Consider the following 20,385-nt stretch of genomic DNA (forward strand, 5'->3'; position numbering starts at 1 on the left):
CGTGTCTATAGACTGACATTTTTTCAGCTGTTATGTTGAACAAAAATTTTTGAATGGAGAGAACAAAAAATATATATGTGGGAGAAATCTGAGGATGAGAATAATGAAAAATTGTCGTCCCTGACTACGTCTCTTTTGACTCAGATTGCTGTCTGCTCCCTCGTCTGTGTATGTTTGAAACTCCACCTCCCAGAGCGGTCCTCTCCAAACCCCTCCCCTCCACTTTTCTCTCAGTCTCTGGCTGAGGAATCCCAGGCAGCGTTTAATTGCAGAGTGCAAAGGCTTTTAGTTGGGCTAATGAGCTCAGCACCGGAGCTGAGGCGCTTCCATGCACCCTCTGAGAAAGCAAAACACCACATGGAGTCCTTCACCAGACGAGCCTCACACGGCGGCTGGATTTCAGGTGGAGGGGAGAGAAGGGATTCTCAAATAATCCAGGTACTATCGACTATGTGAGAGAATATACCAGAGGCGAGAGGCACTAAGAGGTGGAGAAAAGAGCCAGAGAGGGGAGGGGAAGAGACGGGAAATACTCTGCCAAAGAGAGAGAGAGAGTGAGACTGGACGCCTGCAGCACCAAATGAGACAGAGCAACGAGGCGGGAGAGGTAGAAAGAGAGACAGAGGGAGGGAGGTGGAGAGGGGCCCCGTCCTGGAGAGAGGGCTACAGGGTGACCAAAGAAGAAGGAACGAGAAAAAGTTTGAGGGGGGAAGTACGTAAAGTAATGAAGGTCTGAGGAAAGTGTGCATGAAAGATTAACAGTTACAGGAGAAAAGAAAAGGGGAAACAACAGACAGGAAGGAAGGGGAGGGAGGAAGGAGTCTTGGGTTGAGAGTTGAAGAAAAAAAAGAAAGACAAAAGTTTTCTTGTGGGAAGACGTAGATGAGAAAAACAGCAAGCAAATGACTGGGCTGGAGTGAGCTCGCATGGAAAGGAAAGCAGTCGTTTTTTAAGGCGTTTTCTTCTCAAGTCTACTGCCCACTTCGGACATGTACACAGAAGGCTCCGAAACGACGGGACACCACCGATTTCTGAACTACAGCAACAGTAACAGCCCCTGCCCCTGCCGGCACTGCATCTACTATGACCAGCTGCACGGGCATCCGCAAGCCAGACAAATGGACCCGTCACTGCACGGCTGCTGGAGAGACAACCAGGCTCCTCGGGGTAAAGATGGAGGAGGCAGAGATTTCCTGGTGGACAGAGTTGAAAGAAGTGGTCATTTCAGCCCACAGAGGAGGCCTGTGTTTGCGGGGCCGGGCCCTTGGAGTCAGTCGGACGACTTGAGTCAATCCTGCCCCTGGGAGTTGAAACCTGCCCAGTGGGGCGACCCGACGGAGCCTGGGGTGAGACACTACTCATTTGTGAGAGAACAGTGTGGCTGTGTGGCAGGCGGTGACAGAGCACGCCCCTTCCACTCTGGGATACCCCACCCTCTCCCTCATCTTCAGGTCAAAGGTCAAGGGTACAGACGAAGGCGGACTGTCAAGTACATATCGGTGGATGAGGAGGAAGGCTTTGCGTGTGCTCCTAATGGCTATCATTTGGAGCTGCGCCATCCCCAGTCGGGTCATTCGCACTTGACAAATGGCCACTGTGGACCAAGGCGTGTGGTCTTTAAGGGAGAGGAGGAAAGAGATTGCTATCTGGACCAGGGGAGGCCAAAGGGTGGATCAGAGGACCACTTTAACGGCTACGCTGAGTCTGATAAGGGCTTCTTTCCGACTGAAGTCCCTCAGAAGCACTTGAGCCAAAGGAGACATAGGGGATCTGACATCACCTGCTCGGAAACCTCCAAAACAACAACCAACAATGATCTCCACAGTGAAGAATCAGAAGTGACGAGGCAAAGGGGGCGGCAGGACTTGGTGAGGGATCAAATCCGACAAGTCGTAGCAGATCTGGAGGAAGTGTTGGGGGGTCTGAAGCAAGTTCACGTGGAGATGAAAGAGGTAGGAAGGTCTGTAATTAAAGATGTTTAATCCTCTGGGCGTACCTCAGGTGTCCAATCATGAAAGACTTCATCGGCAGATGCTTCAGCCTTTTATCAATTCTCTCCTGGCTACAGTGACATTTAGAGTGATTATCACAAAGTTCAGATCCTGGAAAAAAATTAGCTTTTTGACACAGGTCATGTGTGTGTACATGTGCACTCGTCATAGCAGGGGTGTGCGTGTGTGTGTCAACATGCTGACTGCATTGTTTGTGAGTCAGTCATCGTCTCTCACTAAAGACGTGATTGAGAACAATTTGCACTGACCTTTAGCAGACCGCCGATGTAACCGGCAGCGTTGCGGCCGACACATTACAAAGCCCAGAGACATAGACTCTTACTAAATCATGCAGCATTCATTGTGCATGCGGCTGTAAATGAGCACTGATTTGGAGCCAAATGCCTGGTGTTGCTGCTCGATGAATAAAACTGAGCCATATGGACACAAAATAGTTGAATTTTTTTTTTAATTTAAGCCAGTTGTTCATAATTTATATTAATGTTTACACAAATATTCCAATTTGGCAGTGGTGAAATAATTATCAATTGCTAATATAAGCTTAAAAGTGCTCAATCTTCAGGTTTGGCTTTAAAACAGCATATTATTAGGCGTTATATAACACTTTATAATACTGTTAAATAAATTTAAAAAAACTTCTTACATGAGCTAAAAAACTCAAATTTATGTGAAGTAATCAGAGCCAACCCAACAGTGCTAAAGCAAAAAATCCTGCCAAGTTTTTTGGTCTGGTCAATAATTCCTTAATATCTATGAAAAAGTGCTTGCTATTAGTGAAATAATCTGTCAGTGGAACAAGACATGGGAAAAATGCCATGGGATTATTTCACTTATTAATAGAACTTATTTGATCCATATTAAGGAATTATTGACGTAAAATAAGCTCCTACTTCTTGCTGAAAAGCTACATGTAAGTTATTTTTTGTGTTATTTCAATTGCAACAAGATATCTGCACTAGAAACTAGACCAAAAAAAAATACTTGGTAAGATTTTGTGCTTTTGCAGTGAAAGCAAAGCGAACTAAATTGCTGGCCAGGGCCCCCAGGTCAGCAGGGGGCTCCACACAAATTTATGTGTGATGTGCTTATTAAGACTAAGGCTGATTTTAAATGTGCTAATAGTAGGCTTGTAAGATTTTAAACTTATTTAGATGTTAGGAGAACTGACAGTGATTCAAATAACTCATATTTTCATAGTCATGGGTGGTTCTAGACAGGGGCCAACAAAGGCCGGTGCCCCTTCAGAACAGGCTAAATTAGTATTTTACTGGCACAGAAAGAGTAATTTTGTTTGCCAACCATGATACACAACTTTCAAACAGTTGAATATTGACAATTAAAAAGAGACATTATTAGTGTATTGATAATGGTAACTTTAAGTGGGGCCCCAAATTAAACTATATTTTTGGCCACTTTACTGTTTTACCTGCAGCAGACAGAAACCCCTGTGGTCAGAGTTTGAAAAAATAGAAAAACCTTTTCACAAAAGAGTAATGCTCATAGCATGTTAGCCTTAAGCAAGAAAATAATCCATTATAAATGTGATTTTAGGCATTGAAAACATCCTTAAGTCAACAGATTTATATCTGCTTTACCCCAGTCAATCACAAACCTGGCAGGCCACCAGGCTTTTCTTGTGCCCCCACCAGGCTAAGCACTGCTTATTTTTTAAAAATGTTTGCATTTTTTAAGATTTTATAGTTTGTGTTCAGGTATTAATCTTCCAATCTTTTAATAACACATAATTATAAAGTGATATTTTCAAATTTCCTGTCAACTTTAAGCATTTTGTAACTCAAAAAGACGACGAGCCGCTGGATGAATGACTCCCCTAACACGCAAGCCCCGGGCTTAGCAAGTTTTTTGGGGGAAACCTGTTCAAGCAAACACTACATTAGCTGTTTGTTGTGGGGGAGATTTGCTCAGTTTGGCCTCGTTTTCTCAACAGGGGGGTCAGTGTTATTTCAAAAACAACTGCTAGATAGTAAAAAGAAGTGATAGCAAAGAAGAAAATAACTTTGCTCTTCTATGGACATGGGAATAAACAAAGTAACATAAACACAGAAACTACTGGTGGTTACAGAGACGCCAACAGAATGACAGAACAGGAGTAGAAAGTGACAGTGCTAATGTGAAGACTCCAGAGAGAAAAAGTCTCCCTGCTGCATTTTGGTGCCACTTTATTTTAGCTGCAAATGCTGAAATGAGTGGAATGAATCAAGGACACGGCTTCATTTAATCTCCAGAGGGGATGCCAGTGCTCTGTAGTCAGTCTGTATCCTATATCAAGCAGAGATCCAAACCCTCTTAAATCCTCCTAAAGCCATTTTTTATATTCCAAAGATGAATGCACGAAAAAAGCAAAAACAAAAACAACCCAACACCGTAGGGGCCGGATGAAAACATTTACTCCTCGGATTGAGTGACGAGTACAACCAGAGTCAGCACAGGTAGTTCGTGTGCCAACATGTTGCCATTTTGTTTATCGCTATGCTTCTATTTCACACACATCTGTTTAATTAATCCATTGCAAACAAGTTGATTTGTCATATTATTGAGACAAATAAACATAAAAAGCAGACTTTCATCCATAATTCATTCGCATATCTTTCTAATTGCAGTTTCAGCATGCTAGCTAATGCAAATATAGGATTTGATCAGTGATCAAACTCAAATAACTGGGCAACCTCTTGCTGTTGACAACTTTTATTGAAGTTATATAAATGTTTTCTTGTGATGATCAAGCAGATCATCGCAAATGACCTCAAAAGATTGTTTCTGCTGGTACAAATTGATTCGTGACTGGCACGAAATTTCTAAAACAATTTCGAAATCATGTTTTGTGTATTTTTAGAAGACAGGTCCTTTTTGTATCAAGGAAAGTCATAATCAATATGACTAAACCTGCGACAAAGAGATATAAAGGAACAGCAATTAAATGAAAAAGAGGTTTAAAATGACCAAATTAAGCATTTCTTTCTTTTTCTTAGGAGGATATTTTTTTGTTGTTTTGGTTAAGCTGTAAATTGTTTCATAAGGACACCATGTCTGATGAGCTGCTAACCTTACTCTGGATTTTTAAATGGTTAATTCTGATTCAGAGTGCTACGAATTAGCAGATAACATAATGGCTACTAATATCAATACTATGGATAAGAAGCTTTCCATAAATTCCCATAAGTCTATAATATGTCTTTCTGTTGCTAATTAGTAGTGCAAAGTTACAAAACGCACATAGCAGTCTAAGAACATGACACTTTCCTTTAGCTTTAGCAATTTAGCAGGTTAAACATTATCTCTCAAAACAGGAATCATCTGTTGTACAGAAACTGGTTGCATCCCAGTTTAGAGCAGAAACATTTACTTTAATAAAAAAAAGCTGTTTATGTAGCCCTGAGCATATCATATGAAAGAATGACGAGTACAATTGCTTTAAGGCCGATTAAAGCAATATTTCACACCTATCTCACAGATCCCTGCTTCAAAAACAATCCAAGACATCCCTTCTAAATGCATCTTGTTTTTGTACCGTAAGTGTCTTTAAAAAATCTGTAGATAAACACGAACGAGTCTATAATTAAAATTTTATAAATCTGATCATTTTGAGCAAAATCCAGAATGAAACTTCAGAAAGAAGAATGTTAATAATGGCATATAATTATGTACAAGCTGACAATATATTTTGAGTTAAATGAAATTCAGTGTATTTCATTGGGATTTTTCTAAAAATAGACCGAAACAAAGCAATGCATATTTGTAAAATGGAAGAATAAAGTTTTTAATAATGTTTGCAAAGGAAAAGGTGGAAAGTATTTGTTTTCAGTCCCATTCTCTAGTTTAACCAGATGCATTCAAATGTCACATAACTAGAGAAAAGAGTTCAGGTTTGTGTTTAAAGTAGTATCATGTTAGAAAAACTAAACTTTGAACATTTCAGACCTGACACGGCCATCCTTTCAAACAGAGTAATTGACGAGCATTAATCAGAGTTAATAATAAGGTGCTCTGATTGGATGAGAATAAACCATAATTTTCTGGGCTACCCACATTATATATGGCAAACAGCTAAAACTGTGAATCATGATGGTGGCAGCATCGTGCTGTGTGGCAAGATTGACTCCAATCAAGTGGATGGGGCCCAAATACACGACTGTCCCAGAAAGAAAAAACTATTAAAGGCAGCAAAAAAACGTCAGACGGGTGGTGATTAATCTTAATAAAGACAATAACCATGAAGATACAGACAGAGGTAGAGTAGAATAGCTTGGATCAAAGAATAGTCATGCTAGAGCGGCCTAGCCTAAGTCCAGACCCAAACCCAATTGAGAATCTGTAGCAAGATATATTTATATCTTATTACACTTGAAATAAGACAAAACTAACTTACAAGTAACTTTTCAGTAAGTATTTTTTAATACTTACTGAAATAAGTATTAATTTCAGTAAGTATTACTTTGCCTAAAACGTAATAGTTCCACCGGTGGATAATTATACTTATGACATTTTTCCTTTAAGTGAACTAATGGGCAAGTGGAAATAATAGCTTTTCATCAATATTAAGAAATTATTTACTTAAAACAAGATTGTATATCTTTCTAAAAAGTTAATTGTAAGCTGGTTTAGTCTTATCTCAAGTGTACTAAGATATTTGCAGGAGAAATTAGACCAAAATACTTGGTAAAACTGCAGTGTGGACAAGTACTTCAGTTTTTAGATGCAACAACCAGAGAAACTTCCAGAAAGCATTAGGTCAGTGTGGGGATTAAAAGTATTTAAAAAATATATTTTTTTATATTTATGTACTACTTTCTGTTGGGCTATCACTTAAATTAAAATAGATTTATAGGTAAGAGTTTACAAAGAACAAATACTTTTCTAAAGAGTTGTATTTATTAACCAAAAGCTGCTAAACTAGACTTATTAAACAAAATTCACTTTTTTCAATTTTTTTTTATTTCCATTTGAGTTTCTACTGATTCTTAAAACAATCCAAACACATAAAAAAAATAATAAAAAAAAAGACACCCAGCAGTTTTTTGTTTGGCAATAAGTTAATGTTTATAGGTGTCTGGAAAATGAACTGTTTCAAAAACCTTTTGATTGTTAAGCACAATCAACGGGCACTGCGCTGTTACCTAGCAACCCCAGCAAATTCCAGCCTGTTACCCAGCAACCCAAGCTGAGTTCTAGCACGTTTGGTCAGCTGGTTTTACCGCTGTACAATGGCTGCTGGAAACTTACTTGACTTACCATCCAGAAGCTACTTGCTGTATTCTTGTTGGTTGTTCAGAAGTCTCCACTTCTGCTTTTCAAAGATGTATGGCTGTAGAATTGCGCATATATTTGCAGCCATTTTCAATTATGAGTTAAACATTGAGTTGGGGGGGCAGCAGCAGCTTATTTGGATTTAAAGTGACAAACTCAAAGGAGCTCAAAATAGGCAGAACTGATCAGACTGAAATCTCATTATCTAGGAGCGATTTTGTGCAAAAATGTAATGAATGGGTTTTATTCAGTCTGTAGAGCTATCGTAACTTGTTCAAGGAATCATAATGGGTCACTTTTAAGAACATGTAGAGAACCTTTGTAAAAACTGTGACTCAGAAATTCAGTGGTATTTTAAATTGGTCTGCAGTTTGGTAATAACCGCCTCCTCTATTATCATTCAAGGTGGTTGAGCAGATTGATCGCCTCACAGCAAATATCGACCTCAGCGAAGAGGAGCCGTGCATCACTCTGGAGTCATCAAATAACCTTCACGATTCAGCGTCTTCAGGGGACTTCAGGTTATCCCCTCTACCCGCTCGCAAGCCTGCTGCGGTCCGGGTATCGTCGCACGGCGCTGTCGAAGACCACGTCGTATTCAGAACCAACTCCGTCTCTCCCGTCCACATGGCGTCCGTCGTCAAAACGAGCCACTTCACCCCACCCAGTCTCCAGAAAGGTGTCAGTCACAAAAAGCCGAGCGCAAACGGCCACCTGCCTCACCTGAAACTCGCAGGAGATTCAAACCACAACGGCCCAATTTGTCCCGAACCTTACCCACACACCCTTGACCCGACAGTCATCATAGGCAACAGCACTTCCAGTGCAAGAACTCAAAAGCCGCCACCTTACCCTCAAAATGGCCGGTGTGGGAAGGGCCCATACCCGCCACTGAAGCCCATTAGGACCCCTGCCTACCCTGCTAGAGGACGCCAGAGCACCAGCATGGTGTAAAGGAGGCGGGGGGTGGGTGGGTTGGTGGAAGACCCCCACTGGCACAGGAGGCCCAGCCATGGAGAGCAGAGCTCAGAAAGGGACAAGGCAGGGGAACAATTCACAGTAAGTCTTCCTTTTCTCCCTTTCTTGTCTTTTACAGTGTTGATGTTTCTGTCTGTGCCTGCAGCTGATGACGTTTCCTCTGTTTACTGGCAGGGCAGGGTTCAAAGTCAGTAAATGAATAGCAGCGTTCCATCTCTTTGACAAAAAAAGGAAAAAGGAAAACATGTGTGTTGAAAGTGTGTGTGTGTGTCTCTGTGTGTGGGCGGCAGAGGAAGGAGAGGGCGTAATATGTCTGCTTTTGTTGATATCACATGATTTCCCGGTCCTCACCACACTGCAAAATGCGTCTGGCCTGGCGAGCGCAACAGGGAATTTATTTCTGAGTTATGTTACACATGTGGTTATAATCAGACAGCAGAGTTGGATGATTTTCTCTCAGGAAGGCAAAACTCCTATTTTAAGACTTTCTCACTTTATTGCAGCAAATTGAAAAAGTATTCACACCTGTTTGACTTTTTCACATTTTTCCAAATTACAATCCCAAACTTCGAAGTATTTCATTTGAATTTTGTAGTAGAGTTCAGCTCACAATCACACATTATTGTGACATGTATTGAAAAGATAGATGATTTTAACAAATTTACATCTGAAAAGTGTGGTGTGTACATGTAGCCAGGTCTTTATAAAACCAAATATCACTGCCACATCGTTTAAAAGAATAATATCGCTCACACAGGAAGTTTTCATCCACATGAACGACAACAAATCCACCACTGATTGTTGTTTTAAACATGCCAAACCCGTAGGGGGCAGTGTAGAGCAAATATAAAATCTATGTCAGCCAATCAGATTGCTTCAAAACAAACACAACTTCCTGTTAGGACTTAAACATGGCACCAAAAAGTTCATTTGTGTGGATGGATATTTAAGTTGAACTACTTTTAAATAGCATATTAGAATATAAAACTATTGAAACACAAGACGGTGTCGATTAGGAATCATGTAAAATTAAGTGTCTGGATATATTGGTGCTTTATTTGTTGAAGGCTTGAATGCATTAGACCCGAAATCTCAGTTTTCCCATATGCACACGGAAACACAAATATGGAGTATTTTTAAATCTCCACTTTGACCAGAGTTGTTATCAATTATCTTCTTTAATTCTGTTAATCTGAGGTCCAAACGCATGAAGATATATTTGTTTTCCCAGATATCCGGCTACGTGTCAATGCTATGTTGAACTTCTTGCTTACTCTTCTTTACAAAATAGCTCAGGTTCAGTTGGAAAGTGTCTTTACATGTTAAATTTGAATTCCTTCTATGTATTTAGATCTGGACTTTGACTAGGCCATTCTAACAGATGAATATTCTGTGATATAAATCAGGGTGGCAACTTTATTTTCCTTTTGGATGGCATCAACATCCTGAATATGCCCTCAAAGGATCAGTTGATACAATTATCTTTTAACAAACCGTTAAAATTTCTCTGCTGTATATAAATATTTCTCAAAATGTAAACATCTTTTTACATTGATGTAATTTGGTCATGTTCAAATGAAAACTGATATAAGTGATAAAATATTTAGCCACACAATTGTTATCTTAAGCAGATGTAAAAGGGCCACTCACCACATAAATAGCTGGAGCGGGCCAGATTTAGCCTGCGAGCCTTGAGTTTGACACCTGTGATCTAAACCAGTCCACTATTGGTTGTATGTCTGGGTTTAGGGTTAGGGTAAATATTTGCCCCAGTCTCACCCAGATGTATTCTTGAGACACTTCAATCCGTGGGATATTGTTTTATAAAATAACTCACTTTGAGCTCCTACATGCCATTAGCTCAAACTCACCTCAAATAGCTTGTAAGACTCTGCTGTGTCTGTATATCCATTTTCAACTAGAACAAAGAATCATTCCAGTCTGAACGAGCAGCCAGAGTGTGATGGTTCAAGATAATGAACCAAAATGAAACTTGGGGTTTGATTCACATCAAGCCTGTTTAGCCCACTTAATCGAACTCTAGTTTGTTTATCTAGAAAGTCCTGGTGTCAATGCGCAGTCGAACTCTAAACCAAAAAGGTAAACTCTGGTCTGCCTAAAAACCTACGTCTCGCTTTGATTAAAGTGAACTTTGGCGTGGTTCGAATGCATATCTCTATGCCAAATGGACTAAAGGCCGCTCCCAAAGCAGAAACAAACTATAGCACAGGGAATTATGGGTAAATACAACCAAAACAAATGCACCAGTCTAGCGCTACCTCTGAGAGAAATGTTTGCACTTGACTTTATTTACACTGACTAGTGTAAAGGTATTCAATACAAATGGGCAACATTTTTAGATTTTAAAATACAGAAAAATAAAAATAAAACCCTGCATTATCCACCACTTTTTAATGGTCTGTCACATAAAACTACATGAAGGTTTGTTGTTCTAATGGGATATTAAGTGAAAATGTTCAATTTGTACAAATATTCAAGTAAAAAGTGCAAACAGGTTGCCTTGTGTTTCCTATGTTTTAGCTAATTAGTTTGAATCTGTTGGTCACGAAGACAGAAACATTGACAGAGCAGAGATCTTTTTTTAGCAGTCACCACTTTCAGGAAAATAAGATTCAACAGGAGTTGTTGTTGGTTTTTTCTTTTTAAAAAGGAAAACCCCAAACTTGCTTCACACTCCTCTCATGACACAAAAGGAAGCATTGACATATTTACTGCGTGACTCAGAATTGGGTAAAAGACGGGGAATTTAGTTTCTTTTTCTGTCACTTTCACATTCGGTTTTACTGAATGTGAATGTAGTTGCAGCGTGTTTTCATACCAAAGGTGAAAACTTGACTTATACTTGAATCTCAGTCCTCCTCATGTGAGTCTACCTGTACTAATGCTGCACAGACTGAGGTGCATGCTTCTGTACTTCCCTCTTGTGAAGGATATCTGTAACTGCAATCTATTTTTCTGGCTTCTGCAAACTGCAGGAGTCTGGTTTTAATCACTACACTCCTTCAGCCATGTGACAGAGCAGAGTAAGTCAAACTCTTCGTACGTCTGAGAGGTCGTAATAAACATAAAACCTGGAGCTCTGGGTTTTATTCGTTCAAGGTTACAGACTCAAGCTGGAGCTTTGCAATCTTTCAGCTTTTCTTGAGTTTTATATATTTAAATAACACAACCTCCTCTGTTTGTTGCTCTCCTTTCGTCACCAAAGCGTCTCTAAACCCTCCCTGCTGTTGTTGCTTTGCAAGGATGAATCATCTAAATTAATCACCCAAAGCAGGTTCAATGTTAAGGCGACTAGTGCAAGACATTGCTAAGCAACCGAGCCCTGCACAGCAAGTTGTCTCCTGGTCCCCTTTTCTTTATTGTTAAATAAAGAATTCCCATTAGAGTCCTTTTGTGTGATCGCCGGCCTCCGAGTGGGCATCAAAGAAACAGAAATTAATTAATTAAACAATGATGCACACTGTAACCCTAATTTGCAAAAATGTCTTAAATAATTTAAGATTTGTATGTTATCTTACATATTAGATGTTATTTGTACTTTGAAATTACACTTTTTTGCCATGGTAATAGGAATTGGTGTTATTTCCCTCAGTTTACCTATCTGGTGAGGCTATTAAAATCACAATAATCGGATTTAAACTCTTCAGGTCCACTCTCAGGCATGAGTTACCAGCAAAAATAAAACAAAATTTGAAAACTAATTTGCTAATATCACAATAAATTCTTGGATAAAGGCATAACTTATAAATAGAATAGTAATTAAAATGAATAAATGTAGCTTTGTTAACGTTAAATGAGTGTGGCAATCTGTTTTTTTAAATTGTCAAAACATTTTTTTTATTGTTTGGTTTTTACAGTGCTTTGTAAAAATATTCACACCCCCTGAACATTTTCAGATGTTTAAACCACAAACTTTGTTTTATTTTATTGGTATTTTATAATGATAACACACAGTGGTATGTCACTGAGAAACAGAAGAAAATTGACTCATGATTTTCAAATATTTAAAAAAATAAAATCTGAAAAGTGCTGTTTTGTAATTGTATTTAGCTTTTCTAATTAAATTTTTTACAGAATCGTCTTTTGTTGACATTACATCTGCATATGTGTAGATGTAATATCTACCCATATTAAATTTCTAATTTCTAGTTGAAATTTCAACTAGAAACTTTTTTTTTTTTTTTTTGCAAACCGACTCTACCTCCGTCACATTGGATGGAGGGTCTCTGTGAATCTCACTATTTAAGTCTTATTTAAGGATCTTTATTTATGTTTGGACTTTGACTAGGCCATTCAAATATACTGATCTGAACTATTTAATTGGGATAGCTCAGATCAATGAATCTTACAGTCTCCTCACAAAGTTTAATTTTGGTCTCAAGTCAAGCAATTGTTTACATTTTTTCAATAAAAAGTCGATTCTGCTCTCTGAAAAACACTTAAAGCTGCCATCAAATTTAAGCAAATTATATTTAAATTTCTGGTTTTAACATGATAAGGTCTGGTAAAGTTCAAGGTTTATGAATTATTTTGCAAAACACTTAAACATAATTCTAATTTAATGCAAATGAACTTTTTGAAATGATAACATGGATTGGTTTACAATGTTTTAAACATTTATGCTGTCAGGAATCTAAATGTGCTATATGTTGTCAGATTAAAATAATCTTTCATATTACACTGAGTAAAACTTCTGCCTTTTGCAATCGGTCTTGAAGATGTTCTTACGTATTTCATGCTGTTTGCAGCCTACAGTGAGAAAAAAAATCTTTTGTGCATCAGTCATGACCAGAAAGTTAATTTTACTTGCAAATGATAAGCTGTGAAGTTCATCACCTTGCAAAAGGTGCAAAACTTGCAGCGGCTTTCATAAAATCAGAAAGAGCAAATGCACAAACCTTTGACAGTTTTGACAAAAACCTGAGTCACAGCAAGCCAACATGACTCACAAGGACACACAGTGTCTCCCTTTCAGTGAAAGGCTGAATGGTTTTGCCACTGAATGATGTTACTGGAAAAACCTTGAAAAAAGCACAGACTGTGAATAAAACCATGTTTGAACATCTTTGAGCTTTCTGAGCCACTGCTAAGCTCTCAATTTAAGCTGTTTGTTCTGACAATTTTGATTTCTTGGTGTTTTTTTGGTAGATGCTGCTGAAACAAGCTGGTGGAAACGGAGCACGGCCTGAAGGTGGAGATGTTTTCACAGGGAAAAACTCCCCCGAAGTCGAGCGTTGACCTAATGCTGTCGAATGAGAGCATGAGGCTCTCAAATCTCTCTCAAAAATTTACCTGGAGACAAATAGCTAGTACAAACAGAAATTAAACGCAACACATCCATCAACTGAAACAAAAAGATGTATTTTCATGATAGAATTTATTTATTTTTACTGTTTTCATCCCCCAAAGATCTATTTTCATGCAGTTTCCAGTAAGGATGTTGCTTGAATTAGTGTACTATAAAAAAGATGTCATCTATAGCTATTTTCTTACATGAGAATGTTTTTCTTTCTGCTACAGGAATTTGAAGAGCAGAGACTGAATTGCAATAAAATGAGATTTCCTGCACTTTTGCTACACAGATCAGACATCTCACTTATTTTAAAAATACATCATTGATTATTGAATGTCTCATGTTTGCAAATCAAATAAACAGATGGCACCAGCATTACATCACACCCGTGTATGAGAAGTTCTTAATATGTCCTCTGAAGGAGGAGTGCTTTTGCTCAAACTGCTGAAACACTTCTTCGTCGGTGGTGTGTGGTCCGAGAACAGCTGAGCCACCATCGGTCTCGCCGTTTGTTTAAATCTTGTCTGAGAATTTCACCACCCTCTTTATTCGACCTGCTGGTGCTACCGGAGCGCGCAGCCTCCAGTGAAGTACAACCACAGTTGGTCTGTTTAAAAAACGTCCCGCCCCTTTAAGGAACCTCTTTGTGGCACCAAGAGATGCAGCGACGGCTGGACCTGTTTACTGTCAGGTCCATTTGATTATCATCAACTGAATAATTGTGTTGTAGCTAAATGTGAGGCAAAGTTGCAGTTAGCATGATGAGGTCACTTGTCAACATTCATAATTAAAAATTTAGCTATAAACTTAGAAAGAGAACGTATGGGATACTCTAAACTTACTGAAAAATCAATCCTAAATCAATAAATAGTTTACTGCTGTAGCATGATTTCACAATGAACAATTTTTAGTAGGTATAATAAGGGGTGTGTCCAGATTTTTTTTTAATGCCAGGCAGGGGTATAAACTGTATGTGGTACTCTAAAATAGCCAATTTCATCTAAATGCACTGAAGTTTATATTAAAATGAACAGTTGGCCAAAACTTGAATAACAGAACTATTTATTTACCAAAACAAAAAGCATATGAAAACTATAAAGTAGATTTGTTTGTTACAAGCTAATTTTACCAGTCACCCGATTGGCCTATTTAGCTTAGCATAGCTTAACTGTATACAGCTCTACTTTCTGTTTAGCACAGTTATGCTAACTCTATGCAACTTAACAATTATAAACGACAAATTGCAAACAACTGGGAGGTTTTTTGTGCAGTAGCCTAATTCTGCTTTTTTTGCTTTTTCTTTTTAAACATCATATTTATCAACCTGCCGACGGGACTAGAGATAAACATAATCCACTTTGGCCATAATCTCATTTATGTACATGTAAATGTTAATATGTAATGTCCCATTTTTAAAACTTGAAACAGTCAACAAAAAGAAAATATTAATGGCGGCTGAAAACAGCAAAAGGATTAGGATTCACATTAAGTGTGGACAAAACTCTAATCTATGTACAATATGATATTAACAAACTGTTGGGGCTGGCCAATCGTATTTGAAGGGTAGCAAGTGGCCCCTCCCCTAACCTCTATGACCACGCCCCTGACATCAGTGACCACGCCTTTTTGGGGGTGGAAAAGGCATTTCTGTACTTAATTTTCAGAGCTACATGTGAGTAAGCCTCAAAATGTTTGGAATAAGCCTGAAAAATGATTGATTAAGACTCTTTAAAAGATTATCAGATTAAAATTGTCTCAGAACTTTTTCACAGTCCTTTTTTCATGCTTTCAATTAGGGTCCAGAACTCAGTACAAATAATTACCTAATATTACGAGGTCAACGCATTCTTTTATAGACCCTGTTTCATTTTGAAAAGTCATATTTTCTGCTCAGAGACATTTGCTGCAATAATACAAAGTTAAACAAAAAGAAAAAGCATCGATACATGAAGAAACAGAGTCTTAGATAATGTCTGGAGAAAGAGAAAGGTCATGTCTTGATCTGCTGTCCAAGTCTGAGTCACCTCGCCATTTGGGGTAATGAATCTTGTGAGACGGCGCATAGACGTTGCTTTTATTGTAAATACTGGTGGAATGAACCAAAGAGAGTCAAACCAAGGACGATACTTACTAATATCTTCTTATTCACTCATGGAACAACAAATAATATGTGACTTACTGCTTCTTTCTCATCAGCTTAATCTTCACCTTTCTATCAGCAATATTAGATGTTTCCTCATTAAAGGGATCCAAGATTAGTTGACCATGTTGGCCATATGTTGTATCTTTCCTGCTAATTAAAAAAAATTATTGTGATCTAACAAAGCTCATAATTACTTCAAAAATATATACTTTTTGTTATATTTTTCACCCATGGAGGTCGCCATTTTTAAACCCAATGGGTTGATGACACATAATGGTCCATTCTGTACTAGAATCTACAGAGTAAACACAGGAAAGCTAAATTTACCTGAGTTTATCATATTGCCTTTGACTGGTGTAATTTTAGATAATGTCACACTGTGTCACTGTTGGCTGTAATTAAAAAAAAAAAATTCATGAGGTAAAGCTAGATGCTTCCAACACACACAAAAAAAGAGCGTCGTGCAAGAGAATCGGAGCCGAACACAGCTTCTGAAGGACCTAATCTGTTGTGATCCCAACATTTCTCTCCAGAAGACTTAGAGTCATTCGTATGAGCAAAACTGACAAAGGCTTTAACAGGTGATCATTACCTTAGTGAGTTGAAAACAAATACAGTGCGGACAGTTTTTATCCACAATGCGCCTAGACCCTGCTACCGCCAGAACAAAAAACGCTGGGAGATCAGACTGACAGCACTGGAAACTCTTTTAAATGCTAACGGAGCTCTGCAGTAGTACAGGCGGCACTACTGCCTCCCCAGACGAACATCGGACCGACACAGAGCTATACAAGTACTGACCGGATCACACAGTCCGGCCAGAGGTACTGTCATTCATTGTTTCATTTACGAAGCTGAAGGCAGCAGCAGCAAACACCAGCTCCTACGACCAACTCTGTCCTCTTCCTCCATTTGGTCCTCCTCATCATCATCACCTCTTGTGATTTCTACATTCCCATCGATTTCAACGCTGTGGTTAAAATTAAAAAGGTTTTATGATGTTATTCATTGCTGTTTTGGCTGGTGGGGGCTAGCACAGTTGGACCATTAGACATAATTTACCCAGAATGCATTGCAGCGTGAACAACATGGAGATGTTCGTGTGACACTGTTTTATTCAAATTTATAAAAACTAAATGGCCTACGGTATTACTACTGTATTGTTTTTACATCTAAAATAAATATTTCTCAAATAAAATTTATTGTTTCAACTAATCATGAATACTTTTAACATTAATAAACTTTATTCTGTCATCTCTTTTCATTTATTAGTATTAGGAGCCAGATCTCAAAAAGAAGGGTTTTCTGTGTTCGAGCAAGGTTTCATTTGTTGTATCAGAACAGCTTTTACGTTGTGGCCACAATCACTAGAAGAGATGAAGAACATGTTGAGTCAAGAGAAGCAGAAATCCCTCCAAATACCACCCAAGCCATGATACCACCCACTTTGAGAGAAAGAAAAACCGAATCCATCACCAGTCCCACTCAAAGATGACTCAACTGTTTTGTCTCTGGCTTCGCTGGAAGAAGTGTGTGTCTGCTTGTTGGGTAAGGACTCCGATGTGAGGAAGTGTGTGTCTGCTCTCCGTCTCCCCTGGGCCGTCGGATGACCCCCAAGCCGTCCTGAATAATCTCAGCAGGATTACAGAGCTGCTGAGGAATTTCTCCTCTCTGTGCCTAAACCAACCTGCCGATGCTCTCTGGAGGCCGAGCACGTTTCTCTTTTCTCGCCCGCTGTCACGCGGCCCGGCTTTGTTGAAATACGACCTCCGAATACCAAACCTCTCCAAACACTACAACACCTGGAAAGCTCCTCTGGTTTCCACTCAGTGTACGTTAAATACATATGGCACAATCTCCCTTCTTTACCTCCCTGGACACTGGAATATACGTTCTCCAGCCAAATAAAAGATAACAGTCTAGTATTTCTTTTTCCCTTTGGCTTTTCAGTGCCAAAGGATCGTCTCCAGATGTTGACGTGAAGCTGCACAGCTGAGCAAACAGGTATTGTCTTCTCCACAGCACGGCTTGTTTGAAATTACATGTTGGTCTGAAAAAGAACGAACCGTTCTCACTCAGGTTTAAATGCATTACTGAACATTGGATGGAAATTGGCAAAAGTAATGTGGAGAGTGAAAATTAATATTAAAAATGTAATCTTAGCTAAGAAATTGCACTACAAATCAAATATTTTCAGTGCATTTTAAGTCAATTCAATCAATCCTAGCAACATTACATTCAATTTAGACATCATTATAGAAGATTCCTGTATTGCTGGGTTTCAAACGCACTTGGATGACGGCGAAATTCAGATGGGGGTCAGGAAGTGGATTTATCTGGTTCAAAACAGAGCAAAATGGATCACAGCGAGTACGCTACTGCCCTAAATGGGCTGGTACGGACGAAGTATCTTGAAAAAATACAAGACAATATGATCCATATTGTCTCGGTACAAAAGAGGATATATCCTTGAGGATATACCTGGTGGTGGATCTGGATGATCCTTTCAATAGCCTGGAAGCATACAATTATTTTGTTTGGGTCAAACATTTAGGATCAAGAGAAGCATTAGATGCCTGTCGACGTGTTTCTGCTGGGTGAGTAGCGAGTTGTGCTATTTTGAGTAATTAGTTTACTATAACAATGCTATTGTTATGCTAACAACAAGCTAACCCATGTTATTTCTATGTGCTTGAATCTCCTGGTCAATAATTTATTTAGCTTCTGTAAACCCAAATGCAGGCTGGAGTTGTATGTTAATGTTGAATCATGCTACATTTATACAATGTAGGTCAACCATTAAAAACATGGTACCTTATGTATACTGTATGTATCACATACCTTACGTATGAATGCTGGCCTAAGTAACTTTCCAATAAAATATCAGAAAATACTATTTAAACGATGCGATCCTTACCTGTTAGAAAGTAGAAAGCAGCATGCAAACTCTGGCATTGCTAGTTTGCGCACCTCTTGTTTTTAACCGTAGATTGTTGATCCACTTTTTTCGGTACGTTTTCTTTTATTATTTTTTAAATTAACTCCTTTGTGACCAACTATCTTCCGACGTTTATCTTCCTCACTATTAAAACGGTTGTTAAAACCGTACAGGACGCGGACTTTAGGCATTTTGAAGCTGGATCAACGGAAATGAACGGGCTGCATTTACTTCCTGACTCTATCTTCATCGGGTGACGTCGGTACTACGTCATCTGACGGCAACCCAGAAATTCGTAGAGCGCATCTATAATATTGTTTAAAGAAAACAAAAACATTTGCAGTTTAGGAAACTAAAATACTTACGACAGCATATTATGGTCATTGTAGATTTTTAAAAGGAATGGTAAATGTCTGTCAGAAAATTCTGAAATTTTCTAGAAAAAACAAAATTCCTGAGCAGTGCCAAAATTTGAAAATTTGTGAGGAAGAAACTTAAAAATGTTCATGTTCTTTGTAGAACTCAAAATGACTATTTATAGTGGTTTATGTGCTAGAAACCTTTCAAAAATATGAAGTCTTGAAAGATATTTATAAAATTGTACAGTTCTCTTTCCATTTCGAGCCTCCTCATCAATTATGTTCTTTCTTCCCATTTCCTAAACATTGCATGCATTGTCTCACTTTCCCCACAGGACTCAGATACATGTAAAGTTGCATTAAGTCCTGAATGTCCCAGCAGTAATAGTTATTATTCTTTCCTGAATTGTTTCTTCCAGCATAAATTGCTGGAGGAAACAGTTGTTTGTGCTGGAAACACAAGCAATTTTAATTCAAACAAATTCTTTGCATTTCAAAGAACCATTTAAAATTCAAATGGTTCTTTGAGTTAGAGTACTATCGCTCTTTTGAATAATCTTCCCACATTTTCTGACATTTATCTTTAATTTTCCTTTCAGGATTCCTTTAAACTCTGATTCAGTCAAAGGTCGTCTGCTAATGAACCTTCGTTTGATTCAGGTTTGCTGAACCAGGGATAAAAACTAAAACACCCAGGATGCTGGCCCCATAACGACTGGATTGTTCCTAATGAACACTTTATTGCAGAAACCTCAAAAAGCTGTTGGTGTTTTTTCTGCCAACATTAGTAACAAAGAAAACGGTTTCGTTCTCAAGTACAACCCTGATGAGCTCATAGCACATTTCTGAACTCCGATATTTATTTAGTCAAGCACATCAATCTCAGCTTTAGGCTTTTGTAGCTGAAATCAGCTGCTGGAAAGATCCCTGTCTGTAAATATTAGCTCCAGAAGTCCAAGACAAACAGGAATGGAGATGGATAATTGGAGCAGGGGGGATTTCCAGACATATTTTGTGGCTTACACAATCTATTGAGGCAGGGAAGGAGCCTGGCAACTAAAATGTCCTGATTTCTAAAGCTAAAACGGAGCTCAAACACCATGTTGGTGAAATACTTTATATATATATCCTCCAGGATTTATGTTACTTGTTTGCAATTTGATACTTCTACAAAGTCCCCAGTAACGATGAATGCACGATGTGTTGAATTAGAATAAAGAAATAGTCTTTTTCTTTAACAATGAAACAGGGGGGGTGCGCTGTAATGGAGTAGACGTGTTTTGCAGAGCTCCGTGTCACTGCCTTCATTTAAAACTTATTCACTGCACCAAAGATATTATTTTTTTCACCGAGTGAGTAGCTAGCACCCGTCTCTT

General features: G+C 38.6%; 1 protein-coding gene across 1 annotated transcript; it reads left to right on the plus strand.

The window, feature by feature from the left end:
- The first annotated feature begins 251 nt into the window (after positions 1 to 251).
- LOC106699845 lies at positions 252 to 13,952 on the plus strand. Its single transcript, XM_014471496.2, has 3 exons — positions 252 to 1,952; positions 7,683 to 8,336; positions 13,425 to 13,952. The coding sequence occupies exons 1-2, from the start codon at positions 990 to 992 to the stop codon at positions 8,229 to 8,231; spliced, it is 1,512 nt and encodes a 503-aa protein (XP_014326982.1). The 5' UTR covers positions 252 to 989; the 3' UTR covers positions 8,232 to 8,336; positions 13,425 to 13,952.
- Positions 13,953 to 20,385: the final 6,433 nt, after the last annotated feature.

The sequence above is a fragment of the Xiphophorus maculatus genome, chromosome 6 (assembly GCF_002775205.1).
Source record: "Xiphophorus maculatus strain JP 163 A chromosome 6, X_maculatus-5.0-male, whole genome shotgun sequence".
In the NCBI taxonomy this organism is placed as follows: Eukaryota; Metazoa; Chordata; class Actinopteri; order Cyprinodontiformes; family Poeciliidae; genus Xiphophorus; species Xiphophorus maculatus.